The sequence below is a fragment of the Apodemus sylvaticus genome, chromosome 7 (assembly GCF_947179515.1).
Source record: "Apodemus sylvaticus chromosome 7, mApoSyl1.1, whole genome shotgun sequence".
Lineage (NCBI taxonomy): Eukaryota > Metazoa > Chordata > Mammalia > Rodentia > Muridae > Apodemus > Apodemus sylvaticus.
Genome location: NC_067478.1, coordinates 106112339 through 106139784, shown reverse-complemented (window position 1 = coordinate 106139784; position 27446 = coordinate 106112339). Strand labels below are relative to the sequence as shown.

Sequence of the window (27446 nt, the reverse complement as noted above, 5' to 3'; positions counted from 1 at the left end):
TAGACAGGTAATGACAGGACGCCCTGGGGCTTGCTGTCCACTCTGCCAAGAGGACTCTGCCCAGTCCTCAGTTCAGTGAGAGACCATGTCTCAAAAAATAAGAGAAAGCAATTACGGAAGTCACTTGACATCAACCTCTGGCATTATGGGAGGTACACACACACACACACACAGAGAGAGAGAGAGAGAGAGAGAGAGAGAGAGAGAGAGGGAGGGAGGGAGGGAGGGAGGGAGGGAGGGAGAAGAGGGAGAGGGATAGAGAGGGAGAGGGATGGAGACAGAGAAAGACACAGAGTTAGTTCCAGGCAAGCCTGAGCTACACAAGCCCAGACTGTTATTTGTTAGCAAGAAAAGAATAAAATAAACATAGCAGAAGTGTTTTAATGTAAACCGTGGCCAAGGAAAGAGAAGCAGCTGTCTGAGGGTCAGCTACATCTTCCAAAAGCTTCCAGACAGCTGCAAAGCTGCACCTCATTCTAAAGACAGGGATGACCAACGGGCAGGAACAAATGACGGGCACACCGGCAGATAACTTTCTGCTTCCCAGGAAAGCAATCTACCCTCCTCATCAACTTAGAGAATCATTCCCTTCCCCACCCCCAGCCCCACCCCCTCACTCCACACCCCAGCCCCACCCCCCTCGCTCCACACCCCAGCCCGGGAGCTCAGTGGCTGGCACAGGGCAAGCCAGGCAATCCCTCGGGTTCTTTTGTTTGTTCCTAATGATGGGGGGCAGGGCAGGTACTCCCTCTCAGAGACTTCAGTCCCCCTTAACCATTTGTTGACGACACAGCTGTTCTCCTATGGCAATTCATCGCTGAAATGTGTCACAAAGAATACGAGAGCAAACAACTGCACTCCAAGGACATTCTTCCTTCATCCAATTGGGCTGCTGTGAGGAAACTAAATAAAGGCAGAGGCTTTGTGTGTTAAACAAATCACTTTCCCTTTACTAATGTCAAATCTAAAATCCCAGTACTGTAGCTTTGAGAAATCAAAACAAAACACAACTTTTAAAAAATTATTTATGCCGGGTGGTGGTGGCACACACCTGTAATCCCAGGACTCTGGGAGGCAGAGGCAGGCGGATTTCTGAGTTCAAGGCCAGCCTGGTTTACAGAGTGAGTTCCAGGACAGCCAGGGCTACACAGAGAAACCCTGTCTCGGAAAAAAAAAATTATATATATATATAAATTCATTGAAGACTTCAAAAATAAAGCCAGGAAGGGAAAGCACAAGAGCAGAAAACATGCAGCCCTGAGCTCAGCTGCTTAGAAACAACCTATCCATGATCTCTACCTTTTCCCCTGGTGTTTTATGTAACTGTAATCACAAACTGTAGTAGTTGCAGCCTGTGTTCTTTAAAACGCCTGATAAACATTACCCCACGTTTTTCCTCTTTGCTGTTACACAGAGTAGATGACAGAAAATACCATTTCCTTCCACAACTACTACAGTAAAAACTGAGACTACCCTGACGTTCCTGCTGCCGCAAAACTAAAATAAGCTCTACTAAAAATGCCTACACACGCAGAGTGGTTAAAAATGTTAACTGGCTTTCAAGTGACAAAGACAAACAGGCAATATTTTCGAGAGCCATCTCTGTCCTGGGTCAGTTTCCTTTTTAACATCATTGCTAACTGTACTCACACCAATGTCGGCTCTTCCAGGCTGGGCTTCCTACTCACCGTGTGCCCCTACTGTGGTGACACAACGGAGACATGTTCACATGTTGGTTGGAATGAAAAGAACTACAGACTACAAAATGTGGTTATTCAGACAGGAAAGTTTCCCGTGAGTTGAAGTTACCAGACACAACAGGCGGTATAACTGGAAGAATTTGATTTTAATAATAATTGTAGAAACAAAGTAAACCAAAGTGGACTGGGATACTCTACAAATGAAAGACATAGAGAGGCTGGGAAGAGCTCAGCATTTAAGGGCATTTGCTACCCTTGCAGAGGACCCAATTCTGTTCCCAGCACCTACAGAGTTAATTTCAAGTCACCTGTTCATTCCAGCTCTGGGGGGTGAGGGGAACCTGACACCCTCTTCTGGCCTCTCTGGGAATGTGCATACATACAGTACAAAAACAAACAGGTACACATTCATACAATAAAGTTATGGGGGCTGGAGAGCTGGTTCGGTAGTTAAGAGACTGGAGAGCTGGTTCGGTAGTTAAGAGACTGGAGAGCTGGTTCGGTAGTTAAGAGACTGGAGAGCTGGTTCACTAGTTAAGAGACTGGAGAGCTGGTTCACTAGTTAAGAGACTGGAGAGCTGGTTCAGTAGTTAAGAGACTGGAGAGCTGGTTCACCACAATTCCTGCTTCGCACAGTGAAGATGTGTGTGTGTGTGTGTGTGTGTGTGTGTGTGTGTGTGTGTGTGTGTGAAAGGCAATGCAGGGCACATAATCAATACCATAGAGAAGCAAGAAAACCAAAACACCACAACCAGAAAGACCTCTGCTTCCCGGGACTGTGGAGACAGGGAGATTTCTGTGCATCACAGCAAGCAGCAGAGAGGCAGCAAATTAGTGCTTTAGGCTGCCATTCAGAGGATAGTGTCCTTGCTAACCTGAGTGTAAAAGAATGTGCTTACCCAACTTGGTCTCCGGATCTCTTCCTAAGCCAGTCAGGATATATGTATACAGTGCTAGAATTCAGAGGCATGCGCAAAGATTTAAAATGTGCACTCAGTCCTAATGCCACCACACGCACAGACCTGATTGGAAACACCTTGAGAAAGAATCTAGACTCTGCCTCCCATCACTAGGATGTCCTCAGCCAACTGCACGCTCTAACTCACTCACTCACTCACTCACACGCTCACACACATAGTTTCTTTTCTTTTACTGCACTTGTGCTTTGGAAGAATCCAAAGGATTTACGAAGAAGGAATTTGTTAAGACCGCATCTCTGACAGCTGCAAGCTGGGTGCAGGATGTCCGTGGAGTCTTCTATTACAATACACAATCAGAAAGCATGCTTGGGCATCTGCTGCCTTCCAGAAAATGGACTTAGGGCTATCTCTTGGGGGCTGCCTTGAGGGCACCTTCCACAGAGCCTAGGAGATGGAGCACTGTGTCTCTTGAGTTTAACACTGCAATTATTTAATAACTAAAGCCTCTACCAACTATCCACTCGGTCTCCTCAGCCTGAAGCACGAGCCTCAGCCTGAGCATAAACAAGTCATCTGAGGGTGAGCAGCAGAGCCAAGTATCTCATCTTTTGGAATCAGCTGTCCTCTGTTTTTCTTAAAGAACACATACAACCCTGACAATGACTGTGACAATCAAGTAATCAGAAGGAATCAAATGCCATAAAAGGCAGGAGCTATATATGTTCAAGGCCCTGAATTCAATCAAGCAATCAATCAACGGAGGCCATTCTAAAACACATCTCAGGAGTCCAAGTGAACGGAAGAATTGGAATATTTGGTCTGAAATTTCTCTACATTTTCACCTCCCAAACTGTCTTTGAGACTGAAAACTGTTGTTTTAGTTCTAAAAAAGGTCTGCTCTCCGGTACACCGAAAGTTCTGGAAAGTTACTGACTTGCTACATAATCACTCAAAAAGGGGACGAGGCACAACATCTGTAAAGCTGAATCGCACCAGTCACCCGTCTCACGGGGAATATTATACATGTACAAACAGTACGTCTCTGAGCGCATGATAACTTTACTAAACAGATCCATAGGAAGAATTTCCACTGTCAAATACGATAAACATGACTGAACTTCCACAGACTAGGGACTTCTAAGTTTAAGATGCTTGAGGTGCCAACCTCAAGCACCTTACCTCTGTGTGCTTGTTTTTTTATACGTAAATCAGGAAAAACAATAACACAGTCTTAAATTATCAAAATTAAATTAAATAACTCACACTAAGTAGTCATAATACAGCCCAGCAAAGGGCAATTACATGGAATGTTTACTACTATGTAAGAAATTACCTCTTTTTTTTTTCTTTTTAATTTTTGAAATGTGGTCTCTGGGTAGCCCTGGCCTGCCTTGAATTTGCCATGTAGGCTAGGCTGGACTTGAAGAACTAGCAGTGATCATCCTGCCTCTCTCTCTGACCCTCAAGTCCTGGGATTATAGGCATGTGCCACCTTAGAACTCCAACTTGGAACTTATAATTTTTTTTTTGTTGTTGTTGTTGTCTCATTCTACCCCAGGCTAACTTAGAACTCTCTGTGTATCTCAGAATGCCTTAAAGCTCAAGTGATCTTCCTGCCTCAGCCTCCACAGCACTGGGATTACAGGCATGAGTCATAGCAAGCAGGAGCTAGCATTTTTAAATGAAAATGGTACATAGAGACACCCAGTGAAAAGCATAATCCTGAAAAATTAAAAAGGCACAGCTGTCCCCTAGGAAGACGACACGTTTTTAAAGGTTTATTTTACTTTTATTTATGTGTGAAGGGGCCATGTGTGGTTGAATGAGAGCCTACAGAGCTCAGAAAAGTGTGTCAGATCCTCCCAGTGCCGCTTGCCGTTTGAGTCATCAACTTGGGTGCTGTGAACAGAACTTGGGTCCTCTGCTAGAATACCCTTTCGTAAATACTGAGCTATCTCTCCAGCCCCAGCTTTAAGGTATTCATAAGCTAAAAGCTACATACTAGGAAACTCCTTCCCTTAAAAAGGAAGCTACGGCTTTCTAAGTGGACTTATACATCCTGCCACCTTTCTCACTGCCTTCAGTCCTAGAGTGCAAATTATGTACTGTAATTCCTATAGAATGCAAGTAAATGCCATTCCCCCAATACCAAGAGACCCACCAAATTAGCCCCGCCTGAGGGGCAACATCTGAGACAAGAGTCTGTGGAGCCCTTAGTAGTTTGTACTTTTACTAACAAATCAAGAAGAAATTCATCCCTGAAGTCAACTGCAAAAATGCTTCTCCAATAAAAACTGCAGATTTTCATGTGAGCAAATCTCTTCAACAATAGGGAGTTGTTCTAGTCTGTGAATAGGACGTGTCAGTGTGACTAAAACAGTGGGAGCTGGACATTCCTGACACTTGTCTCCCGGGTAGCCTTTGGTCAGCTCTATCTTCCAACTGCATTTGACTTTAAAACTTAAAAATCAAGCAAAGTATATGGTTGAAAATATATGCTAAGCTTCATCCTTACTACAGAAGCCTGTTTCCAATACTTCTGCACCAGAGCCCCTGTTTTCTACCACCACTCTGAGCACCCCTCGAGAATAAGTGTCGAACACAAAACCGCTTTGTTTTCTTGCCTGACCACCCCCAACTCCCTACAGTGCTTTGGTGTATTAATTTGTATATTTTGGAGAACATCGTGGGCGGCAACAAATCCAAGGAACAATCCATGGGTTGAGGAGTGGTCCAGGTTGGGTTACCTTGTAAGTAAGGAGTGGTGTCTTATGCAACCTTAAGTTTGGCACTACTTATTTGGCCGTCGGTATTGAAATACTTTTTTTTTTAAAGAAGACTAATATTAGCCTCTGAAAATGGGTTCACAAACCCCACTCCACTGGGCTGTTTTAAGGACTGCGATAATAGCTTCAAAGCACCCAGTGGTATTTATGGAAAGTAACTGCAAAGTAAACTTTATAGTGCTTTTGCCCAAGCGACCAGGGAAATAATGTCTCCCAGGAATTCCACTGGAAAGAAATGAGCATAACTTTCAAGTTTAGCAATGTCGAGATCAAATGTGCCACATGCTATTTGGGAATCAGGGTCTGCTCCACCGCGCTGCAACAAAGGTGCTTATCCCTCCCTGTGCAGTCCCCATCTCCGCACAAGGATGGCTGGCCTTGCCCAGTTCAGCCTCTTTGTTGACCCTAGCAGCTCCCGGGAGGACAGGCCTCTGGTCGTCCACGACTTCTGGGTACCACACTGCTGATGGGGTGTTTTCTCCAGCAAGTTTTAGAGCCCCTGAGGCAGCTGCCACGGTCCTTGTAGAAGGCCGTGTCCCTGTGCGGGACCAGCCGCATCCACGCGGGTCAGCTCGAGACCCGACCCGCCCGCCCGCTGAGCCGCGCCCGCCACGCTCCCGCAGAGGCCACCCCTTAGCTCCTTGGCCGGACCTGGAGTCCTGGGCGCCGAAACCGCTATTCCACCGCGGCCCGGGCCGCTCTGTCCCCATCGTCACAGACCACACACTTCCTAGCGGCACTGAAGCATCAACTCACCCCTGAAGAGCAGCAGCAGGAAGAAGTCAGGCAGTCGCGCGCACAGCCGAAGTCGCAGCCGCCGGCTCAGCGCCATGTCGAGGGGAATGTGAGGGGCTCAGGCTTGGAGCGGAGAACCGGCCTCGCGCGCATGCGCCCAGCCTGCTTGGACCCTGCGACCCGCCTCCAGTTTCCATAGCGACCACGCGGCCCCGGCCGAGCCGGCACCATAGTGACCGAGAAAGCTCAAATCTGGTTGCTATGGATGCAACGATGCTCAGTGCTTCCAGGTACTACCTCTGGCGGTGAACTTAGCCGGAGGAGAATTAGAAAGCGTGTCTGGGAGGGAGGCGGGGTAGATTTATGAAACTGTAGATTATCGCTACCGATCTAAGAAGGATTACTCCATTAAAATTTAGGAAATGATGGGGCTGGAGAGATGGCTCAGCAGTGAAAAGCACCTGTTGCTCTTGAAAGGACCCGGATTCCATTCCCAGCACCCATATTCACAACCATCTGTAACTCCAGTTCCAGGCGATCTGACGCCCTCTTCTGACCTCTGAGCATCAAACATGCCTGTGGTGTGTATACATACATGCAGGCAAAACACTCATACACGAATTTAAAATAAATCATTTTTTTTTAGGAAATGTGTGTTGTTTTACAAATAAAGATATTACCGAGTAATTTTTGAGAAAGTAGTATTTTCAGACCTGTAGGGGTCCTGATTCCATAGATAATGAAGGGAGAAAATGCTGAAATCTGCACAAACATTAGCAAGGCACACCCAGTACATAAGTACAATAAACTGCCGTAGAATTATAATTCATTTCTATGGTAGCATTAAAGCATAACGGAATTCCCAATAGTTTTTCCTACACAATACAAGGGTAAGTCTTGTCACTGAATTTTCTACTTTTTTTTTTTTGACAGAGTCTTAATTTAAGTAGCCCTAGCCACCCTGGAACTTGAAAGCTAAATAGACCAGGCTAGCCTCAAACTTCACATAAGCCCAACTTCCTCTGCCTCCAAGAGTTAGTATTAAAGGTTAGCACCATCATGTCTGGATTTTTAAAAAACGTTTTATAATTTTAATTATATGCATGTGTGTATATCTGCATGTGGGGTGTGTGAAAATAAGTGTGGGTGCCCGAAGAGGCCAGAGGTGCAGAGTTAACAAATGGTAAGCCTGGTGTGGGTGCTGAGAACTGAATGTGGGTCCTCTGGAATAGCAACAAGTGTTCTTAACTTCTGAGCCATCTCTCCAGTCTTCTTTTTTAAAAATGGTTTGTTATTTTATCATCAATCATCATCACCATCATCATCACCATCACCATCATAACCATCACCACCATCACCATCACCATCACCACCATCACCATCATCACCATCATCATTTGTATGTGCGTACAGGAGTACACGACAGGAGATCTATGCCACAATGAGCATGTGGAGGTCAGAGTACAACTTCATGACATTCACTTTCATCCAACTTTACATGGATTCCAGGTTTCAAATCCAGGTTTCCAGACTTTAGGAGCAAGGACTGCTACCCACTGAGCCATTTTACTAGCCTTGCTCTGAATTCTGAATAGCAGGGAGCGGGAAGGGTAGGGTACGAAAATGCTGCAAGATCTTATAAGCAGATGATGAGAAGGATAAAAATGAACTGGAGCTGGGCTGTGGTGGTGCGTGCCTTTAATCCCAGCATTCAGGAGGTGGGGGCAGGTGGATCTCTGTGAGTTCGAGGCCAGCCTAATCTGTAGAATGAGATCTAGGACAGCCATGGCTACATAAATAAACTCTGTCTCAAAACAACAACAGAGAACTGGACATTAGGCCTAAGGGAGTAAGGCAATCTGAGCTGTCATTTAATACAATGGAAAACTCTTGAGAAAGGTTTGCACATCCCTAAGATTCCAGAAGCAACACACTTAAAATAGAATTCTGAGCCTATGAGAAAGTGTGTCAGAGTTCCCAACTGATATTATTATTCCATGGGTAACAAAATAATATTTCAAGAAATTTGAAAGAGAAAGGTCACTGCCACAAACGTGTTTCAATTTTCATTTCCGTATGACCTTCAGTCTACATTTTATAAATCTTCAAACCTTTATAAACGTGAATTGATTACTCCACCTCAAACCCAGAAGAAAAAAAGAACTAATCCCAAATGTCAGGAAAAAAATTTAAAATAACCAATTATGATGCTACATGTCTTCTCGTTCCTTCTGTCTCTGATCATCACGCGTCTAAGTCACAGGGCAGTGTGTGTAAATGGTATTTCTCTTGCTGGCCTCTCTCTCTCTCTCTCTCTCTCTCTCTCTCTCTCTCTCTCTCTCTCTCTCTGCATTAAACACAAGACAAAGTAGAGTTTCTTGGGACTTTCCATAAGTCTAATTGATTGGGAGGTTGTTTGTTTGTTTGTTGTTTGTTTTGATTTTGATTTCTTTCTGCTCTTTTTCTTTCAGCCACGTGCTCAATCATATTTACCTAACTGAAGAAACTGTTCTGATTGCCTGGGGGGCCGTGAGATGGCATCTGACTGTAGACAGAGCACCTTTATTTAGAAGCCAAAGCTTCCTTTCTTCTGCTAAATTCCCGTGTTTGCATTATGAAAATGGTTCTTTCTGTTAAAAGCCCTTCTGTTTTAGACTCTCTTTTGAAATTCAGGCAGAGATTACAAGAAAGGGCTTCATGAATATTCAATCAAGGGCAGAGGTTCCTGGGAGAGAGGGTAGCAGGTGCTTCTCTGTGACGTGCTGATTTCCCTCCACAACAGAGTTCCCGCGTCATCAGTAGTGTCTAAAGCGTGTTCTTGGAATGGAAATGCAAGTGGAGAAACTGCTAGGCAGGGTAACACATTTGCCTGCGATGTGGTCTGTTCTTCCTGGAGAAATCAAACTCTGCACCGCATGAATAAGTTCAAAGAGATCAGAAGCAATGTTCTGGAAGCATTTGGTAAGAAATGCTGGGAGTCCGTGCCTTTAACCACAGCACAGTCCGTCTGAATGTGTTTATTCTACTGTGGGGCATACTAGAAAGAGATGCTTTCTTTCTGGTTTGTCGAGACAAAGTTTCTCTGTGCAGCCCTGGATGTCATGAAACTGACTCTGTAGACCAGGCTGACCTCAAACTCAAGAGATCTGCCTACCTCTACCTCCTGACCGCTGAGATTAGAGGAGTGTACCACCACTGCCCAGATGAGAGATGCATTTCTTAAAAGAACTAAAGAAATTAAATCTGCATAAGCTGAACTTAAGAGTTTTACAATACTGTTTAATACAGACGCAAAAAACAAATCAAGAGGCAAAGAGTGGGTTTCCCGCTTGATTCGCCTCCGAGCAGAGCAAATGTGTCTGCTTCTTTGTGCTTGTCTAAGACTTGTATTCCTTACCTATAAAACAGAAACAATACTACTCAACGCAGTGAACTGATTGCTGGAGATTGAACAGCTGAATCACAGACAATGCTCTATACAGGCTTACTACTCAAAGTTCTTCTCTTTCTCACTATCACGCTTCTGATAAGCATGAAAAAAAAATGGGTCAAAATGGCTTCAATATTCTGCCTGAGTTTTGATAAGTAAAACACCCCTGGCCTTCAGAGATGTCAGAGGGAATGAACAGCAAAGAGAAGCCTTACGTGGACGTTTGCTTTTTCCTGTATTCTTTCTTTGATGATTGGAGGAAAAGACCCAAGGCCCCAAATTTACCATGTAGACCAGGCTGGCCCCAAATTCACAAAGATCTGCCTGCATCTGCCTCCCAAGTGCTGGAATTAATGACATATGAGTTCCACAACACCAGCTGGTATTATTCTTTTTTAAAAAAAATATTATTCTTTTTAAAAAGTTTTGTTTCCTTCCCTATGTCATTAAGCCCCAAAATAATCACCCGAAGTCAGCTTTTCCAGCATGACAGAAGGGAGGGAATCCTTCTCTTTACGGGAGACTTGACACCCCCCCCCCCAGTCATTCCTCTACACGGCTTTCTGGGAGTGCGTTCATCTGCCTGCTGTTCTGTTTCTCATTTCTTTCAGCTCCTTCTTTCTTTGCACTATTTTCCACTGCACTTACCTACATCTTGGACGACCAAGAGCTGCCATCCTCTTGTCTTTGTCTCCAAAGTAGTTGTTTGATTTTGCTTATGTAAGACTCAGCCTTCTCCTATCGATCTAATGAAATAGTTGCAGGTACATCCTTTTCCAGTAAAATGTGCTGAGGTTCACTTGACTTCCATATTCCTCTCTGTGATTCAGGCAGAAAAAGGTCACACTGGTGTCAGCTCTTTCTCAGCAGCTGTGGTGAAGCTGCTGCTTAATAAAACTGTCACAGGGGAGCAGGGGAGACAACTCAGTTGACAGAGCACTTATCTGACGTGCATGAGGCTCTGGGTTCAATCCCAAGCACCACATAAAGGGGTTTGGTGTCACATAACTGTAATCTCAGCACTCAGGAACACGAGGTAGTGGGGTCAGAAATTCTACATCATTTTCAACTATAAAGCCAACCTAGGCTACATGAAACTCCATCTAAAAATGTGAAAACAAAAACAACAACCCCACTACCACCACCAAGCACGGTGGTGCACACCTTTTATCTCAGCACTCAGGAGGCAGAGGCAGAAGGATCTCTGTGAGTCTGAGGACATCCTCGGTTGCAAAGAAAGTTCCAGGACAGCCAGGCCTTACACAGAGAAACCCTGCCTCAAAACTCCAAAATAAAATTAATTAATGAAACAAAACCATCTCTCAGGATCCCAAGTGTAAGTGTTCTGTGTGTGTCTTCATGTATGAGCTGGGGGTTATGCTAGTGCAGGGGTTAAAGTATCTGGGGCGCCTTACTCCCCAATACACATTCAAACACAATACCACTGGCTAGCGCTGCTGAGGAGTCTCAAGGACAGCCTGAGCTACCTTGGAACAAAACCAGAAGCGAGTCTTGCTTCTGAAGCGCAGGGTAGACCACCTCCTGTTGCAGTGTGCCTAACCTGTGGCACTTCGTGCTATGGTTGTATGCCTCCAGCGGACTGCAATTGCTTTGTTTACAGATGGGAGATATTTTTATCCCAGCCCTCCAATTAGAGGTAATTTTCACTTCACACAAATTGCACCACAGAGTGTTCGCTTCCTCAAGGCACCAGGGAGAAACCAGAAGCCTGCACTGTTACCACCCTCAACCCGCCCTTTGCTGTGGGGATCATGTGAACTCAGTAGAGACCCTGCTAGGTCCAATTTGGTGTTTTGGGCCTCTGCAATGAGCAAATTCTTCTAGAGGGTACTAACCTGAATGCTTGGACCTATGCAGCAATGGGTAGGGAAATTTCCCTGTAGTTGCCTCTGTGTAGATTCTAGATATCATGTTCCAGGAATGGAAACCATGGGGGTTTGATTCTACTTTGTGGTCACCTGCATGGGGATGACACAGCCATGTGAAGCCCCACAGTGAGAAGTGACCCCAGTCATAATAAGGAATAAGGAGAAGGACATTTAATAGGCACATCAATTCGGACCAAAGCCCAAAGGGAAACTGGCCTTGAAATTTTAGCAGCTTATATAGGTCTTAGGCTTTCACCTTCCTCTTTAAATCTCTCTCGGGTTTCCACTTGAAGTTAAACTTTGAGCAATTAGAGAGAGAGAGAGAGAGAGAGAGACAGAGAGAGAGAGAGAGAGAGACAGAGAAGACTGTATGTCTGGTTGTTTGGACAAGTAAGAAACTTAAGCAGGAAAGATATTGTCATAATTATTGAAGTAAACCAGTGTTATTCTTTTCCAGCAGTTGCTACTCAGGGTCACCCTGCCCACCTCACAGAATTATGTGCCCCGCCCCCATAGTTGAGTAGGTGGGACTTGATGGCAGCTGTGATCCTGGAGCTAGACATAGGGGTGTGTTCTTCAATATGGGAATGGGCCCCAATGGCCAGTTGTAAGCCAGGACTGTTTCTTTTTATTATGGAGAAGAGGGTCTAATTGGTTGCAATCTTGTTTTGTTTGTTTGTTTGTTTTTTTAAATAATGAATTTCATAGCTACACTTGTTTGTTTTTTTAATTTTTTAATTTTTTTATGTATCTTTAAATGTAAGTACACTGTCGCTGTCTTCAGACAAACCAGAAGACATCACGGATGATTGTGAGACACCATGTGGTTGCTGGGATTTGAACTCAGGACCTTCGGAAGAGTAGTCAGTGCTCTTAACTGCTGAGCCATCTCTCCAGACCCCTTTGTTTTGTTTCAAGACAGGATTTCACTGTGTAGCTCTGGTTTTACTGGAACTCTGTAGAAAAGGCTGGCCTCAAACTCACATAGATCTGCCTGCCTCTGTCTCCTGAGTGCTGGTATTAAAGACAAACCCCACCACCGCCCTGCTAATTGGTGACAATCTTAGTGAACAAATCTTAATAGAAATGTTTGTTCAGCAAGCCTAAACTTCAATTACGTTAAAGGCACAAAATTCCCTCCTAACAAGCCTGATTAGGCTGTTGATTACCTTTAAGTCATATTGGAGGAAATGCTCTTCTCTAGGTAAGTTCTACTTTGTGTAACTTAGTATTTCCTTAACAAGTTAAACCCATTATAACATCAATCCATTACCCCAGTTTCTTCTGCAAAAGGGAGAGGAGGCAGCTTAAAAACCTTGTCATGCTAATGTTACACCAAAGAAACCCTAAAAATCCTTGAACTTCTTGTCACTGACTAGTTAAAAATGAATCAGAAGTCTGGAGAGATGGCTCAGCTATTAAAAGCTAGGCTCACAAATAAGACGACAAAAAACTAATGAGAAAAACAGCTGGAGACCCTCAAGTTGCCACAAAACTAAAGGGCAGACAGATGACAGTAGATACTGTTAGTTGTGCCTCTACAAAAGGTAAACTTGTGACAGTATCAATTTGGCCTGCTATCTCATATTTCAAACATCCCATCCTGTGTTTTGGTCCCTACAAACCAACCTTTAATCCACCGCAACATTAAACTGACATTAATAGAATACATTTTTTATTTCTTCGATGGTTAGCCTAAGGAATCAGCACAGTTTGGGAGTCAAAGCGGGTGGGTGGAGTCAGATCTGAAAGCACTGATAATATTCAGCAGTCTTCCTCCCCTGGCAAAGCCATCTAATCCCTGTACGGGATAAAGAGCTTGAGTCACCCATCTCTAAGGGCTCCTCTGTTTCCCCACCTTTGACAGTCTGGCGTTATATTTGAGCCCATTCCTTCTTTCCAGGTAACATTTTGTCTTCTGGGCAGGCCTTGTTTCCTAGAGTTCAGAAAAGAAATAGGCTGAGCTTGGAGATGCAGAGTCCTCATATGTCCTCCTCACAGGGTAGCCGTGCAACTGGGACTGACCTAATGCAACTTCACCATGCTTTATCTGTCTTGTTGTACGGGCCTACAGGTGGCTCTTTCTATGTGTAGACATCAAAATTGAGGCCAAGATAACAATAGATGCTTCATAGCTTTAATTAGCTAATAATTGATACCTTTAGAATGAAGGAAACACTCCTGTGTCCTGTAGAACCAACAACTTGCTAAGGTGTTCAGATTGAAATTCCTCTCCCTCCTCCTCCTCTTCTTCCTCTTTCTGCTCTTCCTCTTCATTCTTTTTGAGACAGTCTCCCTCTGTATGGTCCTGGCTAGTCTGGAACCTGCTATGCAAAACAGGCTGGCCTAAAACTCACAGAGATCTACCTCTGCCTCCCTCGTGTTTGGATACCCAGCTTAACATTCCAAAATGCTTAATTTGTTCCTTATGCCCTTTAGGTTCCTTAGTTATGACTGAAGAAGTCACAGCTAAAAAAAAAAAAAAATCAATTATTACATTCATGAGCACCACAATTTCAGTCTCTTGTATTACCTTTTCCTCTCTTCCTTAGAACTGGCTTACACCGAGCACCTAACCCTTCTCAAAACTCCTCCGCTGTCACAAAACAGTGCCTATGTGAAATGTTCTTCTGAATTTCCATTCCTTTCTCATGGTCATTTCTGAACTCCATTATGTCATGTGGATCCATTTCAGATATTATGTCTTTACAACCCGACACTAAGATTCCCTAGTTCCATTGTGTCCCACAAGGCAATTTAAATGGTCTTCTTTTGTCTTTCCAAATATAACATATGCACCTCTAATTTATACTATTTTCGGTTGTACTACATATTTTCTCCATAGGTTTTATAGACTTTAAGTCTAATTGCTTTTAGCTTTTCTTTTGTGTTAATGCATGTGTTAATCCTTTTTAAGAACAGCTTTAGCTGCATCCATAGCCAAAATATACTACTGCCTTTTGATATGTGGTCTCAAGTACTTTATGATTTCATTTATGACCACTAATTATTTTTAAGATTTAATTATGAGTATGGGTGTCTTGTTTTCATGCATGTCTGTGCCTTGCATTTGTAAAGTCCCCACTGAGATCAGGATATGGCATTGGATCTCTGGGAATTGGAGTTACAGAAGGCTGTGAGCCACCACATGGGCCCTGGAAAGTGAACCTGGGTCCTCTTCAAGAACAGCAAGTGCATTTGACTGCGAAGCCATCTCCCAAGCCACTGTGACCATTGCTTTATACTTCACTATTCATTGTTTAGAAGTCTGCTTTCTTGGAGCCTTTTTGTCCTCTCCCATTACCCCATGCTGCTGGGGATTAAGTCTCGGCCCTTCAGCATGCTGGCTAATGATTCTACCGTGTCCTTCCATCCCCAACCCTGCTGGAGTTTCACCCACTGTCCTGGTCGAAAAATGAGATATCATTAAAATTGACGCTTCGGTATTTGTTGAGAGTGATTTTATGTCGTCCTAACATTCAACTTTAAATGTGCTTTTTGTAATTAGAAAATGAGGGTTATTCTTGATAGTTGGGAATAGGAGTTTAAATAAATATCCATTCAGTTAAATGTATGTATCATTCTCCCCCAAGCTCCAATATCTTCATGGAGTTATTTGCTCTCTTTCTGGTAAAGTACAGTTCTGTTAGAATTCCTTTTACTTTTAACTAAGTGGTATACGCAGTATACACCAGAGAACTGAGAGCCATTGTAGTGATATCTGAAAATGTGAGGCCTCCACTCCTATAGCCTCCTTCTCCCACCTCCTTCTAGCTCAAGAGCAAATCCTGCCCCATCCTCAAACTCCGGAGAATCTGAGCTGCTCTCACAAATAGCCATGTTAAATTATTTTCTTCCAAACATATACAGTCTGTACTGGCTAGTTTTGTGTGTCAACTTGACACAGGAGAGAAAGAAGCTTTAGTTGGGGAAGTGCCTCCATGAGATCCAGCTGTGGGGCATTTTCTCAATTAGTGATCAAGGGGGGATGGCCCCTTGTGGGTGGTTCCACCTTTGGGCTGGTGCTCTTGGGTTCTATAAGAGAGCAGGCTGAGCAAGCCAGGGGAAGCAAGCCAGTAAGAAACATCCCTCCATGGCCTCTGCATCAGCTCCTGCTTCCTGACCTGCTTGAGTTCCAGTCCTGACTTCCTTTAGTGATGAACTGCAACATGGAAGTGTAAGCTCAATAAACCCTTTCCTCCCCAGCTTGCTTCTTGGTTATGATGTTTGTGCAGGAATAGAAACCCTGACTAAGACACAGTCCTCTCGAGTCGGGCGGTGGTGGCGCACGCCTTTAATCCCAGCACTTGGGAGGCAGAGGCAGGCAGATTTCTGAGTTCCTGGTCTACAGAGTGAGTTCCAGGACAGCCAGGGCTACACAGAGAAACCCTGTCTCGAAAAACCAAAAAAAAAAAAAAAAAAAAAAAAAGACACAGTCCTCTCAATGAACAAAAGCATGACAAATGGAATGTGCCCATATTAGACTTATGGTTTCCATATCATCTCTTCCAACAAGAACAAAAGCTCGGTGTAAGCACTCCTTCCTGTACCACACACCACATCGACGCCATGTTGCTTCTTAAACACTTTTGAACCCTAAATAACATGAAATGGTCTCCCACACCGGAGCCATAAATGACCAAGGAGTTTGAAGAGTAAAGGAATATCTTTCCAGGTGCAGTGACACGTGTCTTTAACCTTGGCACACCAAGGACAAGAAAGAAGGCAAGTTCTATAAATTTGAAGTCAGCCTGGTCTGCATAACATCAAAAAAAGTTCCAGGCCAGGAACAACTGCATAGGAATACCCTATCCCAGGAAACAATAAATAAGAGAATATCTTCATGCTGAGAATGCTGGGGAACATTTTTTCCCCCTGAAGATGGGAAAATACCTAGAGGTTTGCCCTTGAAAGGCTCTGTTGTGAGTGTACTGTGTCGGAAACATTGACAGACAGTGTCAGACTTTGTTGACAATAGATTCATAGGCTATAGTGGTTTCATTGGTCGAAATTTGCTACATCCTTCTGATTTCCCTTGATAGGCTACTGTGCTGGCAGTTTTTGTGTGTCAGCTTGACACAAGCTGGAGTTATTTTAAAGGGACTGAAATTTTAATATGTGAGAATTTGTAAAGACTGGGACATTTTAAAGTTGTTTAGATCTTGGGAATGAATAAGAAAGTAAGGCTTGAGGTTTAATAGTGATGTGTTTGTGTGTCAAGTTGACAAGGGGTCGGTTGTACTGGCTAGTTTTTTGTGTCAACTTGACCCAAGCTGGAGTTATCACAGAAAAAGTTTTACTTGAGGAAATGCCTCCATGAGATCCAGCTGTAAGACATTTTCTCAATTAGTGATCAAGGGGGGGTGGGGAGGGCCCCCCCAAATGGTGGGTGGTGCTATCCCAGGGCTGGTAGTCCTGGGTTCTATAAGAAAGCATTTGAGGGGCTGGAGAAATGGCTCAGCGGTTAAGAGCACTGACTGCTCTTTCAAAGGTCTTGAGTTCAAACCCCAGCAACCACATGATGGCTCACAACCATCTGTAAAGAGATCTGACGCCCTCTTCTGGAGTGTATGAAAACAGCTACAGTGTACTTACATATAATAAAATAAATAAATCTTAAAAAAAAAAAAAAGAAAGAAAGAAAGGAAGCATTTGAGCAAGCCAGGAGAAGCAAGCCAATAATCAGCACTCCTCCATGGCTTCTGCACCAACTCCTGCCTCTAGGTTCCTGCCCTGTGTGAGTTCCTGTCGTGACTCCCTTTGGTGATGAACAGCAGTGTGGAAGCAGAAGCTGAATAAACCCTTTCCTTCCCAACTTACTTCTCGGTCATGATGTTTTGTACAAGAATAGAAACCCTAAGACAAGAGGAATAACTGGAAATAAGCAGAAAACCCATAGAGATACAAAGAAAAACCTATAGGGATACTTGTCCGGTCTTTTGCAGATAGCAAGTTGGTTGGCTCAAGGCTTTGCTGGAGAGTTAAAGCCACAGGGTCAAGTGCTGGCAAGGTACAAGACTGGGGAGGCTGTAGAGGTAAAGGACAAGGCAAAGTTCAAGTGGACAAAAGGGGAAATGAAAGAGCTGCAGACTCAGACAGACAGATGAAGGGATGGATGGGCGGTCACTTAGGTCAACAGTGGGCACAGAGCCAACTGAAGCAGCTGGGACAGTAGAGACTTTTCTGTTTATTGATGCATTTTGCACACATGAGATGACAGTCATTGTAGGCTGTTGCCAACAGTGTTGGATGTCACATTGTCTTTATAGGGTACAGGTGAAGGTGTTGTGACTCAGTCTGATGTATTTGAAAAGTGTGTGGGCCTGGCTTTTATTCACCCATGAGTTATGTAACAGTTTTCTCCAAGACTGAAACATTCTATCCTGCAGGGAAGTTACAACTCAAAATAGCTTCCGGAAGTCCCTGAAACTGACCAGATACAAGGCCCCCTCCCTGCCAAACTAAGCAAACCGACAAACAAAAAACAAAAAGCAAAAAACCCCTGAGATTCCCTCTCAGACCGAACAAAGCTGAGCCACAAAGAAGACTCTGAGACCAGACCAACCTAGAAGCGGAAACCAACTGAGCTGCCCGGAAGAGGTTTACAGCAATTGAGGCACCTGGAAGGATGCTCCCAACCTGCTGGGCTGCCCCCAGGCTGTACAGTGTGTGGTGTGTCAGGTTCCCAGGTTTGTGAGCTGTCACCTGTGCTAAGGTGAGTCTAAGTGACCCAGCAGCTGTCTTTGAGTCATTTCTATTCCTGTAAGTAACCCCTCACCCATATTCCTGTAAGTAACCCCTCACCCATATTCCTGTAAGTAACCCCTCACCCATATTCCTGTAAGTAACCCCTCACCCATATTCCTGTAAGTAACCCCTCACCCATATTCCTGTAAGTAACCCCTCACCCATATTCCTGTAAGTAACCCCTCACCCATATTCCTGCAAGTGATTCCAGTAAAAACTCTTTGGTTCACCAAGTTGGGTGCTTTGTTCTGTCGAGTAATCCCTCTCTGGGGTAAATAGATGCATGTGCTGTGTCTTCCCGTGAAAGGTTTTTATCCTATAACCCGATGTCCCCATGCAGTCCCAAATTGCCTTGATAACTTTATAGACTGGAATCGTTTTTTACTGTTAGGGCTAAACTTTCAGCCAGTTTTTGCACAGGTGGCACTGGCCGGATGTTGGTAACCTGGCCACCCAGGTATAGAGTCGTCCTATCATGTCTTTGTATTGCATTCAAAACGGAGTCGAATACTCCTTGTCAAAAAAGAGCTTTTTCTCAGCAGGGCACAGTCTGAGAAAAATCACCATTTTACACATCTTAGGGAGGGACAGCCCGATCCTCACACGTTCTTACTGTCATCTAACAGACATTTGCTGTCCATGTGCTCAGTTTCGAGGTAGGAACTAAGGAGCTGAGATAAAAGTTTCCTGCCTGGAGGAGCTTGTGTTTCCGTAGGAAAGAGGAAGACAAATGACGATTAAGGCCGAAGAAACCTTCTGAGTGGCCCAGCGTTGATTTTTACTACTATGCCGTGTCACACAGAGTAATCCTGTATAAAAGAAAAGAAGAAAGTTAAATACACAGAGGTGGAAAGAGAGGAATACGTTTCCAAGGGAAAGTAAGAAGAATTTGAAAACAAAAATAATATTTGAAAGTTAAGAGAGGTGATAATGGAAAGAGGGGGAAGGGAGGCGGAAGAGAAGGCGGGGACGTGAACAGGAACCCGGCAGAGCAGAGCAGAGCAGAGCAGAGCAGGGCAGGGCAGAGCAGAGCAGAGCAGAGCAGGGTAGGGCAGAGCAGAGCAGAGCAGAGCAGAGCAGAGCAGAGCAGGCCCATATCTACTGGGTGAAGAGGCAGCCCGGAGGAACAGTTTCTAGCAGCAGTTTTGCAGTGGAAAGCTTGCTCCCAAGGAGGAGGGTGTGTGGGGAGGAAAAGCATCCATTTCTGCCCCTAAGCTCAAAGGAAAAGCTATTTCCTATGACAAATCCCAGCCTCTAGGACTATGTCAAATGCCTGTGTGCGGCGTGAACTTGCTTGACCCTCTACAACCTACACAGTGGAGGACTCAAAAGCAAATGGAAGAAAATCTGTTCAAATCTTGAGATGAGTAAAATGATCCAAAAGGAGCAGTAAAACATGGAGGCCTCAGTGGAAGGGTGAGGTAGGGGAACAAAAGAAACCAGTGACATGGATGGGGGACACATTAGGCACAGGGGGACAGAGGCTGGAGTGGGATAAGAAGGCAGGCAGAATAAGAACTGTAGGAGGATGCGTGTGAACAAGGATGCAGGTAAAGACAGTAAAGAGAAGGCTCAGAATACCCAGAATGCACAGGAAGATGTCAGTCCTGGCCTTAAAGAAGGTATCCCTAATAGGACTCTCAAGGTGTGATAGTTAATGTTAGATCTCAGCCTGCCTGCATTGAGAACCACCAAGCAACCTTGGAAACCTGGTTATATCTCTGTCGAGTGCTCCATAGAAGATTACTGTGTGAATCATTTTTTTAAGATTTATTTATTTACTTATTTATTTCATGTAGGTGGGTGTACTGTCGCTGTCTTCAGACACACCAGAAGACAGCATCAGAACCCATTGCAGATGGTTGTGGGCCACCATGTGTTTGCTGGGATTGGAACTCAGGACCTCTGGAAGAGCAGTCAGTGCTCTTAACTGCTGAGCCATCTCTCCAGCCCCAACCCCTGTGTAAATTTTAATGGAGTAGGTGGGAGAGATGCAGAGATTTTAGGATCTAAGGCAGCCGCGTCAAAGGTTGAGCATCCATCCCCTGTATGATAAGTGAAGAAACAACCATGTTAAGAAGAGAAATCTTTAGCAGGGCAGTGGTGGCGCAGGCCTGTAATCCCAGCACTTGGGAGGCAGACACAGGCAGGCAGATTTCTGAGTTCGAGGCCAGCCTGGTCTACAGAGTGAGTTCCAGGACAGCCAGAGTTATACAGAGAAACCCTGTCTCAAAAAAGACAAATCCAAAAAACCAAAACCAAAACCAAAAAAAAAAAAAAAAAAAAAAGAGAGAGAAATCTTTAATGAGGCCACACTGGGAGGAGAAAAAAATAAAGGGGTCCAATACTCCTATAAGTTGGTCTTCAGGGTTCTTACGTGCGGTTTAGGTTGAAATAGAGCGAATGAGATATGCATAAGCAAATAGTCCTGGTCAAGATGTTGTCCCGCTCATCCTTGACCTGTCATTGTCTCGACTCTGGTCTGTCCTGTAAATTGTAGAACTCTGTGTAATCTCTTCCTTAAGTTCTTCTCTGGCTAATGCCAGGTCTCTAGCCTTTCTCTTACCCCAGCATGAGACTCTTGGGAGATTTTTCTTTGGCATCCTTTGTTTCAATAGCCCGATAAACACAGGAAGGAGATTAAGGCTTTCCGTGTGGAATATCTTCTCCCCTGCCAGGATGGTTACAGACCTGCCTTCACTGTGAGTCACCCTCTTCCCATTGACCTTGTCAAAAGACAACAGATATGGACATGAATTGATCTTTTCTCCAAAAGCTAAGATCAGCCTTCTGTCTGCTGTCTCAGACAAGAATTCTAGGCATACTGTTTCTTGGATTCTAGGACTTTAACCAAAGCTTTCCACCCCAACCTATGGGTTCTCAGGTCCTTAGGCTCAGACTTACAGATATACCTCCAGCTCCCAGTGTTTTGCATCCTTTGGGCTTGGACAGAGCCATGATCCCAGCATCCCAGTCTCCAGCTTTGCAGGCAGCCTGTGGTAGAGACTTCTCAACCAGCATAATCATGTGAAGCAATTATCTGAGCAGATTACTTTCATATATCTGTAAGCATATCCTGTTAGCCTCCCTGGAGAATCCAGACTAAGACATCAGGATAAAAACATCTCTCATTTTGTTTATCATACCTAGCCATGTGGGCCATTCATTCCCAAACATGGTACAGCAAAATAAATAGAAAAAAAAAAAAAACTAAGAGAAGCATTTCTGTTACATTAAAAGCCCCGGGATGCTGTGATCAACCAATTTGGATTAAAGAGTGTGATGGTTAATCTTTGTTGTGTACTTAACTGGTTTTAGAATTACCATGGAAATGTACCTCTAGGTACATCTGTGAGTGTTTTGAGAGATATTTGACTGAAGAGGGATGGTTCACCCTGAATGGAAACAGCACTAATCCACCGGCTAGAGTCCTGGACTAAATTAAGGGGCAGTGGTGGCACACCCCTTTAATCCCAGCACTTGGGAGGCAGAGACAGGTGGATCTCTGAGTTCAAGCCCAGCCTGGTCTACGAAGCAAGTTCCAGGACAGGCTACACAGGGGTACCCTGTCCTCAAAAACAACAACAAAAACTTAAGTCTCATAGTTCAAACATTGAAAGGTAGTCCTGAAAAAGATGGAAACTGAACATACAAGGCCTACAGCAAGAGGGTAGGTATCTTTCACGGGACCTGGAATGTTAGGTGGTCACATGTCATTGATCGTGTAGGAGATGAAAAATAAAGGCTTTGTTATGGGGGACATCATAGATCACAGCTAATCCCATGAAGAAGAACGAAGACCTAGGTTTGATCTCTAGACCTCAGGTAAAAATCCAGGCGTAGTGTTATGTGCTTGTCGTCCCAGCGGTAGGAAGATGGGGACATTGGCCTTTTTAGCCAGTCTGATTAGCCAATGGTAGACCTTAAACAAACTGCCACTAACAACAAAAATAAAACAACAAAAACAAGCTGGATTTTCTTTAAGGACCAGCATCCCAGGTTAACTTTAGGCTTCAACTTCTTAAGTACATGAACAAAGACACACACACACACACACACACACACCATGCACACGCACACACACACCATGCACACGCACACACACACCATGCACATGCACACACACAACATGCACACGCACACACAACATGTACACACACACACAACATGCACACGTACACACAACATGCACACGCACACACAAACATACAACATGCAGACACACACACACACACACACACACACGAAAGCTAACCTTACATAATCATTCTGTATTCCAAAGTGCTTTTGGAGCCATTTCCTTCTCTTTGTAGTCTTTAAGCTTGCGCGTGTTTAGCATACAATTGTCTCTCTGTTGAACTGTGAATTCCTAAGGGAAGGAGAAAAACCACATGTAAGTTGAGGGCCTCTCAGAACAGTGTTTTCTGTCTATTGAGAGATACTCTGGGGCTGGAGAGATGACTCAGCAGTTAAGAGCACTGCTCTTCCAGAGGTCCTGAGTTCAATTGCCAGCAACCACATGGTGGCTCACAAAGATCTGTAATGGGATCCGATGCCCTCTTCTGGAGTGTCTGAAGACAGTGACAGTACTCATATACATAAAATAAATAAATCAATCTTAAAAATAAAAATAAAAAGCTTTTTCTTAAATAAGTTTTTAAAGATTTATTTATTGTTATATGTAAATATGATGTAGCTGCCTTCAGACACACCGGAAAAGGGCATCAGATCCCTTTACAGATGGTTGTGAGCCACCATGTGGTTGCTGGGATTTGAACTCGGGACCTCTGGAAGAGCAGTCAGTGCTCTTAACTGCTGAGCCATCTCTCCAGCCCAATAAAGAGCTTTTTTTGAAAAAAGAGAGATGCACGGACTGTGTTAGTAAATTCTCTGTCATGATAATACCTGAGGCAATTAGCTTACACAGTGAAAAGGTTTATTTTGGCTCATAGTTGTGGAAATTTGGGCTCAAGATCCCGTGGCCTCATTGCGTTGGGGTTTTGGAGAGGGCAGAACACAATGAAAGGAAAACATAGGCGAGCGGACTGTTCGGCTCCCTTCCTTCCAGTCAGGCGGAACTCTGAGAGGCCATGTTCAATCCCAGACTCTCCCAGGGATGGGCCGAGGAGGCAGACGCTGTGGATCTCACCATTGTTGACTCTGTCCTCCCCTCCCGCATCCATTTCCGGCCCCCCCTCACACGGAAGCACTTTGTCTCTAACAGCAAGGTGAAGATCAGCAAGGTGAAGTGCCGGTCCCTGCCCCGACCCCTTGTGTCCCCCCTAATTCATGGCCTAAGTTGGCCACCATTCCTAAATACAAGGCCAGGTGCAGACACTCAAAGTCTATTCTCAGGCTCTTAGCCGCTTTTGCTCCTCTTGGATTTGTTTTTCTGGTTTATTTTTATTGTTGTTGTTTGTTCATTTTTTTGTTTCTTGAGATAGGATTTCTCTGTGTAGCCTCAGCTGTTCTGGAACTTGCTCTGTGTATGAAGCAGGCCTTGAACTCACAGGGACCAGTCTTCCTCTGCCTCACAACTGCTGGGATTAAAGGCATGCACCACCACTACCTGGTCCTCTCTGTCTCTGTCTCTCTGTCTCTGTCTCTCTGTCTCTGTCTCTCTCTCTGAGGCAGGGTTTCTCTGTGTAGCCCTGGTTGTCTTGAACTCACTCTGTAGACCTCCCTCTGTCCCATAGGTGACTGCTACAATTGATGCCCTGCCCCACACTGCCCAGCACGGTTTCCCCATCTTTTTTTTTTTAAACCGGGAACGGCATCTATTTCTCCAGAACTCCTAGGTTTTCTGTGACTATTTAAATGAAACAACTGACACAAATGTATTTTGCAAGGAAATGCCCACACTTGTGGAGGATTAGGAGTCCTTTAAGGATTAGAGAAAGCTCTCCAGCCACGTCCCCTCCCTCCTGGGAGAGCCCCTCCTCTGCAGCAGGTGTGGGTGGCCAGAGCGATGCCAGGCTCTGAGAAGCCTCTGCACTGTCTGGGAAGTATTAATAACTGAGGCAGGAGGATTAGCCATATGCCACCTAATTCCTGTTAATCGGGATTGAGGGGGAACTTGTGCTTGTTAGTAACAGATGAGCTGGGCGGCTTCCCCGCGGCCTGGCCTGGCTCACAGGCTCAGCTGAGCCCAATGCTCGACGCGGCTGGCTCCGCCCCCGCGGCTGCCTGCCTGCTTCGCTATTTGCCGGAACACCGCTCTCTCCCTGCTCAGGTGCCATCTCCCGTCCAGCCCTCATTCCATCCTACACGCCCCTCCCTCATCCTCAGGTGCCTCCCATTCGGTCCTTTTCACCGTACTCTGGCATCAATCAACCTTTTGGTTAACCTTCCGTGCTTTTTCTCCTTCGTCCCCGTTCGCTTTTTGTTTTTAATTTTGTTTGTTTTTGTTTTCTTTTTAAATAAGTACACTGTTGCTCTCTTCAGACACACCAGTAGAGGGCATCAGATTCCATTAGAGATGGTTGTGAGTCACTGTGTGGTTGCTGGGAATTGAATGCAGGACCTCTGCAAGAGCTGCAACCAACCAGCCCTGGTTGGTTGGTTTGTGAGACAGGGTTTTGTAATGTGGTCTAGCCTGATCTAGAATTATGTTGCCAAAGATGGCCTAGAACTCACAACAATCCCAGCCCCCCTCCCTGTGCTGAGATTACAGCTATAGTTCCATGACTGCCTTGTACTGAACTATTTTTTTACATTCATGCTTGCAAACACATAGACTCCGTCAACATATTTTTTTCTGTCTCTCATGAACAAAAACAATGACCCCCGCCCAGCTGTCCCATGAAGCAACCCCTCCCGAACCTTGCTGAGACCAGCTTCTCAAGGTATCTTCCTCACACTCCTGGCTTCATATAAATTCCAAATCAAAGCCTTCCTCTTAGAAATTCGTCGGCTCTCTAGCTAGCGAGGACAGGATACAGCTCAGCCCTTTAGAATTTCTTTCTCTCCATTTCTCTGCTCTTCATCTTCCGCTGCAGAGCTCAAAATCAGCATGCAGAAGAGGAGAGCAGTGTCCTACCCCAAGGTCAAATGGTGCTCTGCCCTAAAGCTGCGGGCAAGGGATTCTCACTATCACCTCGGCATTTGCATTGCCTGGTGTGTGTGAGTGTGTGTGTGGTGTGTGTGTGTGTGTGGTATGTGTGTGTGTGTGTGTGTGTGTATGTGTGTGTGTATACTCAAGTGTACAGGCATCTGCTTTCTGTCCCAGACAAATGTTCACATAGTTCTGTGGGATCTGTTTGTGAGGAGACTGGAGAGGGTACAAGTGACTGTTGGTGGAATGCGGGCTGCAGACAGGAGAGGCTGGGCGTGTATGCATCTGTGCATAGGCATGCTTTGCAATTCGGAGAAAGCTGCTGAGAAATGTCTAGAAAAGACGTGAGCAGGACACGTGAATTGAAGTGAGAGGAATCTTATGTGCATGGTACTTGCGTAGGATGGATTTTGGATGGAAACCAGGAGGGAAGCTCTTGTGCTTCCTAGAAGCCTGCAAACCCTCTCTCAGGAGAGCCCTTAAATAGCCAGTTTGGCCCAGTTGTGGAGAGTTAGACCTCTGATCTCAGTAGCTGGGAGACCGAGGCAGGAGTGTTGTCAATTTGAGACCAGCCTGAGACACACAGTGAGTTCCAGACTGTGTGCTTGCATTTGCGTGTTCATATACATTCCTATGCACAGATGTATACACGCCCATCCTTTTCAGAGTGTACCTTCTCTCAGGACCAGGCCTGGTGTCCAAAAAACTCATTAAATGATAAAGATGAAACACCTTTGACCCCGCCGATCTGTTTCTCCAATCTTAAGGTCACAGGGACAGCAACCCTGTGCCTATCAGAGCGAGTCAGCTTTTGACATATGGGGGCTGCTCCCTCTTCCTGGTGGGGGACCAGGGATGCTCTGAACTACATTCCCCAAGAAACCAGGAAGAGGAAGCAGTACCCAAATACCACAAAAAAGGGAGGGAAAACAAACAGAAAAGCCTGCTTCTGCAAGCTTTTCCCTGTGTTCCAGAACCCAAGCTAGAAGCTCCCACTTTGGAGCCCGGGCTCCAGCCTTCCCAGCAGCCTGTTGGCCTGAACAACTAACTCACTGAGCTGCTGGTGGTGGGAATGGATATCCCCCTTCTGCTCTGACCTCCAGTTATTCCAGCCTCAGTGCTCCACCTTGTGGTCCATTTTAACTATTACAATTCATCTTTCCTGTCCAGTCCCCTTGTCAACTGGTAAAAAAACCGCTCTGTCATTTTGGTGTTCTACATAAAGTGTCCTCACATTATAAGAGCTTGAAGCTGTAAACAGAGATTCCACATGGATATGAGCCCAGAGCTGAGCCATTACGAGAAACAACAATGCCGAAAGCTGTGGGTTAAGATGTTTCTGTGAAGAAGAAAGCCATATTCCAGACATTTCAGAGTGGACCGAGGAAGAACAAGGTGAAACTCTAAGGTAGTCTTTTAGGATGAGTTTTCTACCCTCTAAGAGGTTTTGAGCAGAAGAGAGTGGAGCAGTCCTGATTGTGTTGGGATTAACTTGCTTTGCATCTAGGGACCCTGTAGGGGTGTGGCAGCACCCCAAAGCCTCCACCAGCAGAGAGGGGATGTGAACATCCCCAAGAGAAGGAATCTGTGCTGCTTGCCCAAAGAGGGCTGAAGGTGAATTCAAAAGATCTGCCGTAACTCGCTTCATTCTAGGACTTTGAGACTTCATACTTTCGTTTAAGAGCTGCCCCGAGCTGCGTGGGGTAGAGACTGAAGCAGAAGTGTGAATGCAAGGCTAGCCTGGACTACATAGCAAGAATCCCCAAAGTGAGTAATCTATTGGCCTTGACCACCACTCCATCCACGTCGGCTATTGCTTTCCTCTTGTGCTCTAATCAACTGGTGCCTGTGGCTCCTGAGTTCTAACTTTTGGCTAGGATGCCTTCCCTGTCTGAGCTGTGCTTCTAAATTTTCCTGATCTTTTAGGTGAACTCAAACTCCACTTCCTCCACAAAGCCCTTTCTGATTTTCCTGCCTCAGAATATCCTTTTACCCTCTCTTTAAAACCCTCCTGGAGCCTCCATACTGCTTCTCATGGGAGTGTTATGGGTGCCTTATCGTAAGCCCATGAGGCTCTGTTTGAGGTGTAAGTCTACGGAGACTATGTTGGGCATCAAATATCAGTCTGCTGTGGTGATTGCTGAGATGAGCAGCCCATTTACTGACTGAAAGCAGTGCTTCTCCT

General features: G+C 45.0%; 1 protein-coding gene across 1 annotated transcript in view; it reads right to left on the bottom strand.

Moving 5' to 3' along the window:
* Positions 1-6285, bottom strand: part of Jam3 (junctional adhesion molecule 3) — a 55093-nt gene extending 48808 nt beyond the window's left edge. Inside the window, exon 1 of the mRNA XM_052188777.1 lies at positions 6163-6285. Coding sequence (XP_052044737.1) covers positions 6163-6238 — 76 coding nt within the window. The 5' untranslated portion in view covers positions 6239-6285. The remainder of the gene's footprint in view (positions 1-6162) is intronic.
* Between the last annotated feature and the right edge of the window lie 21161 nt (positions 6286-27446).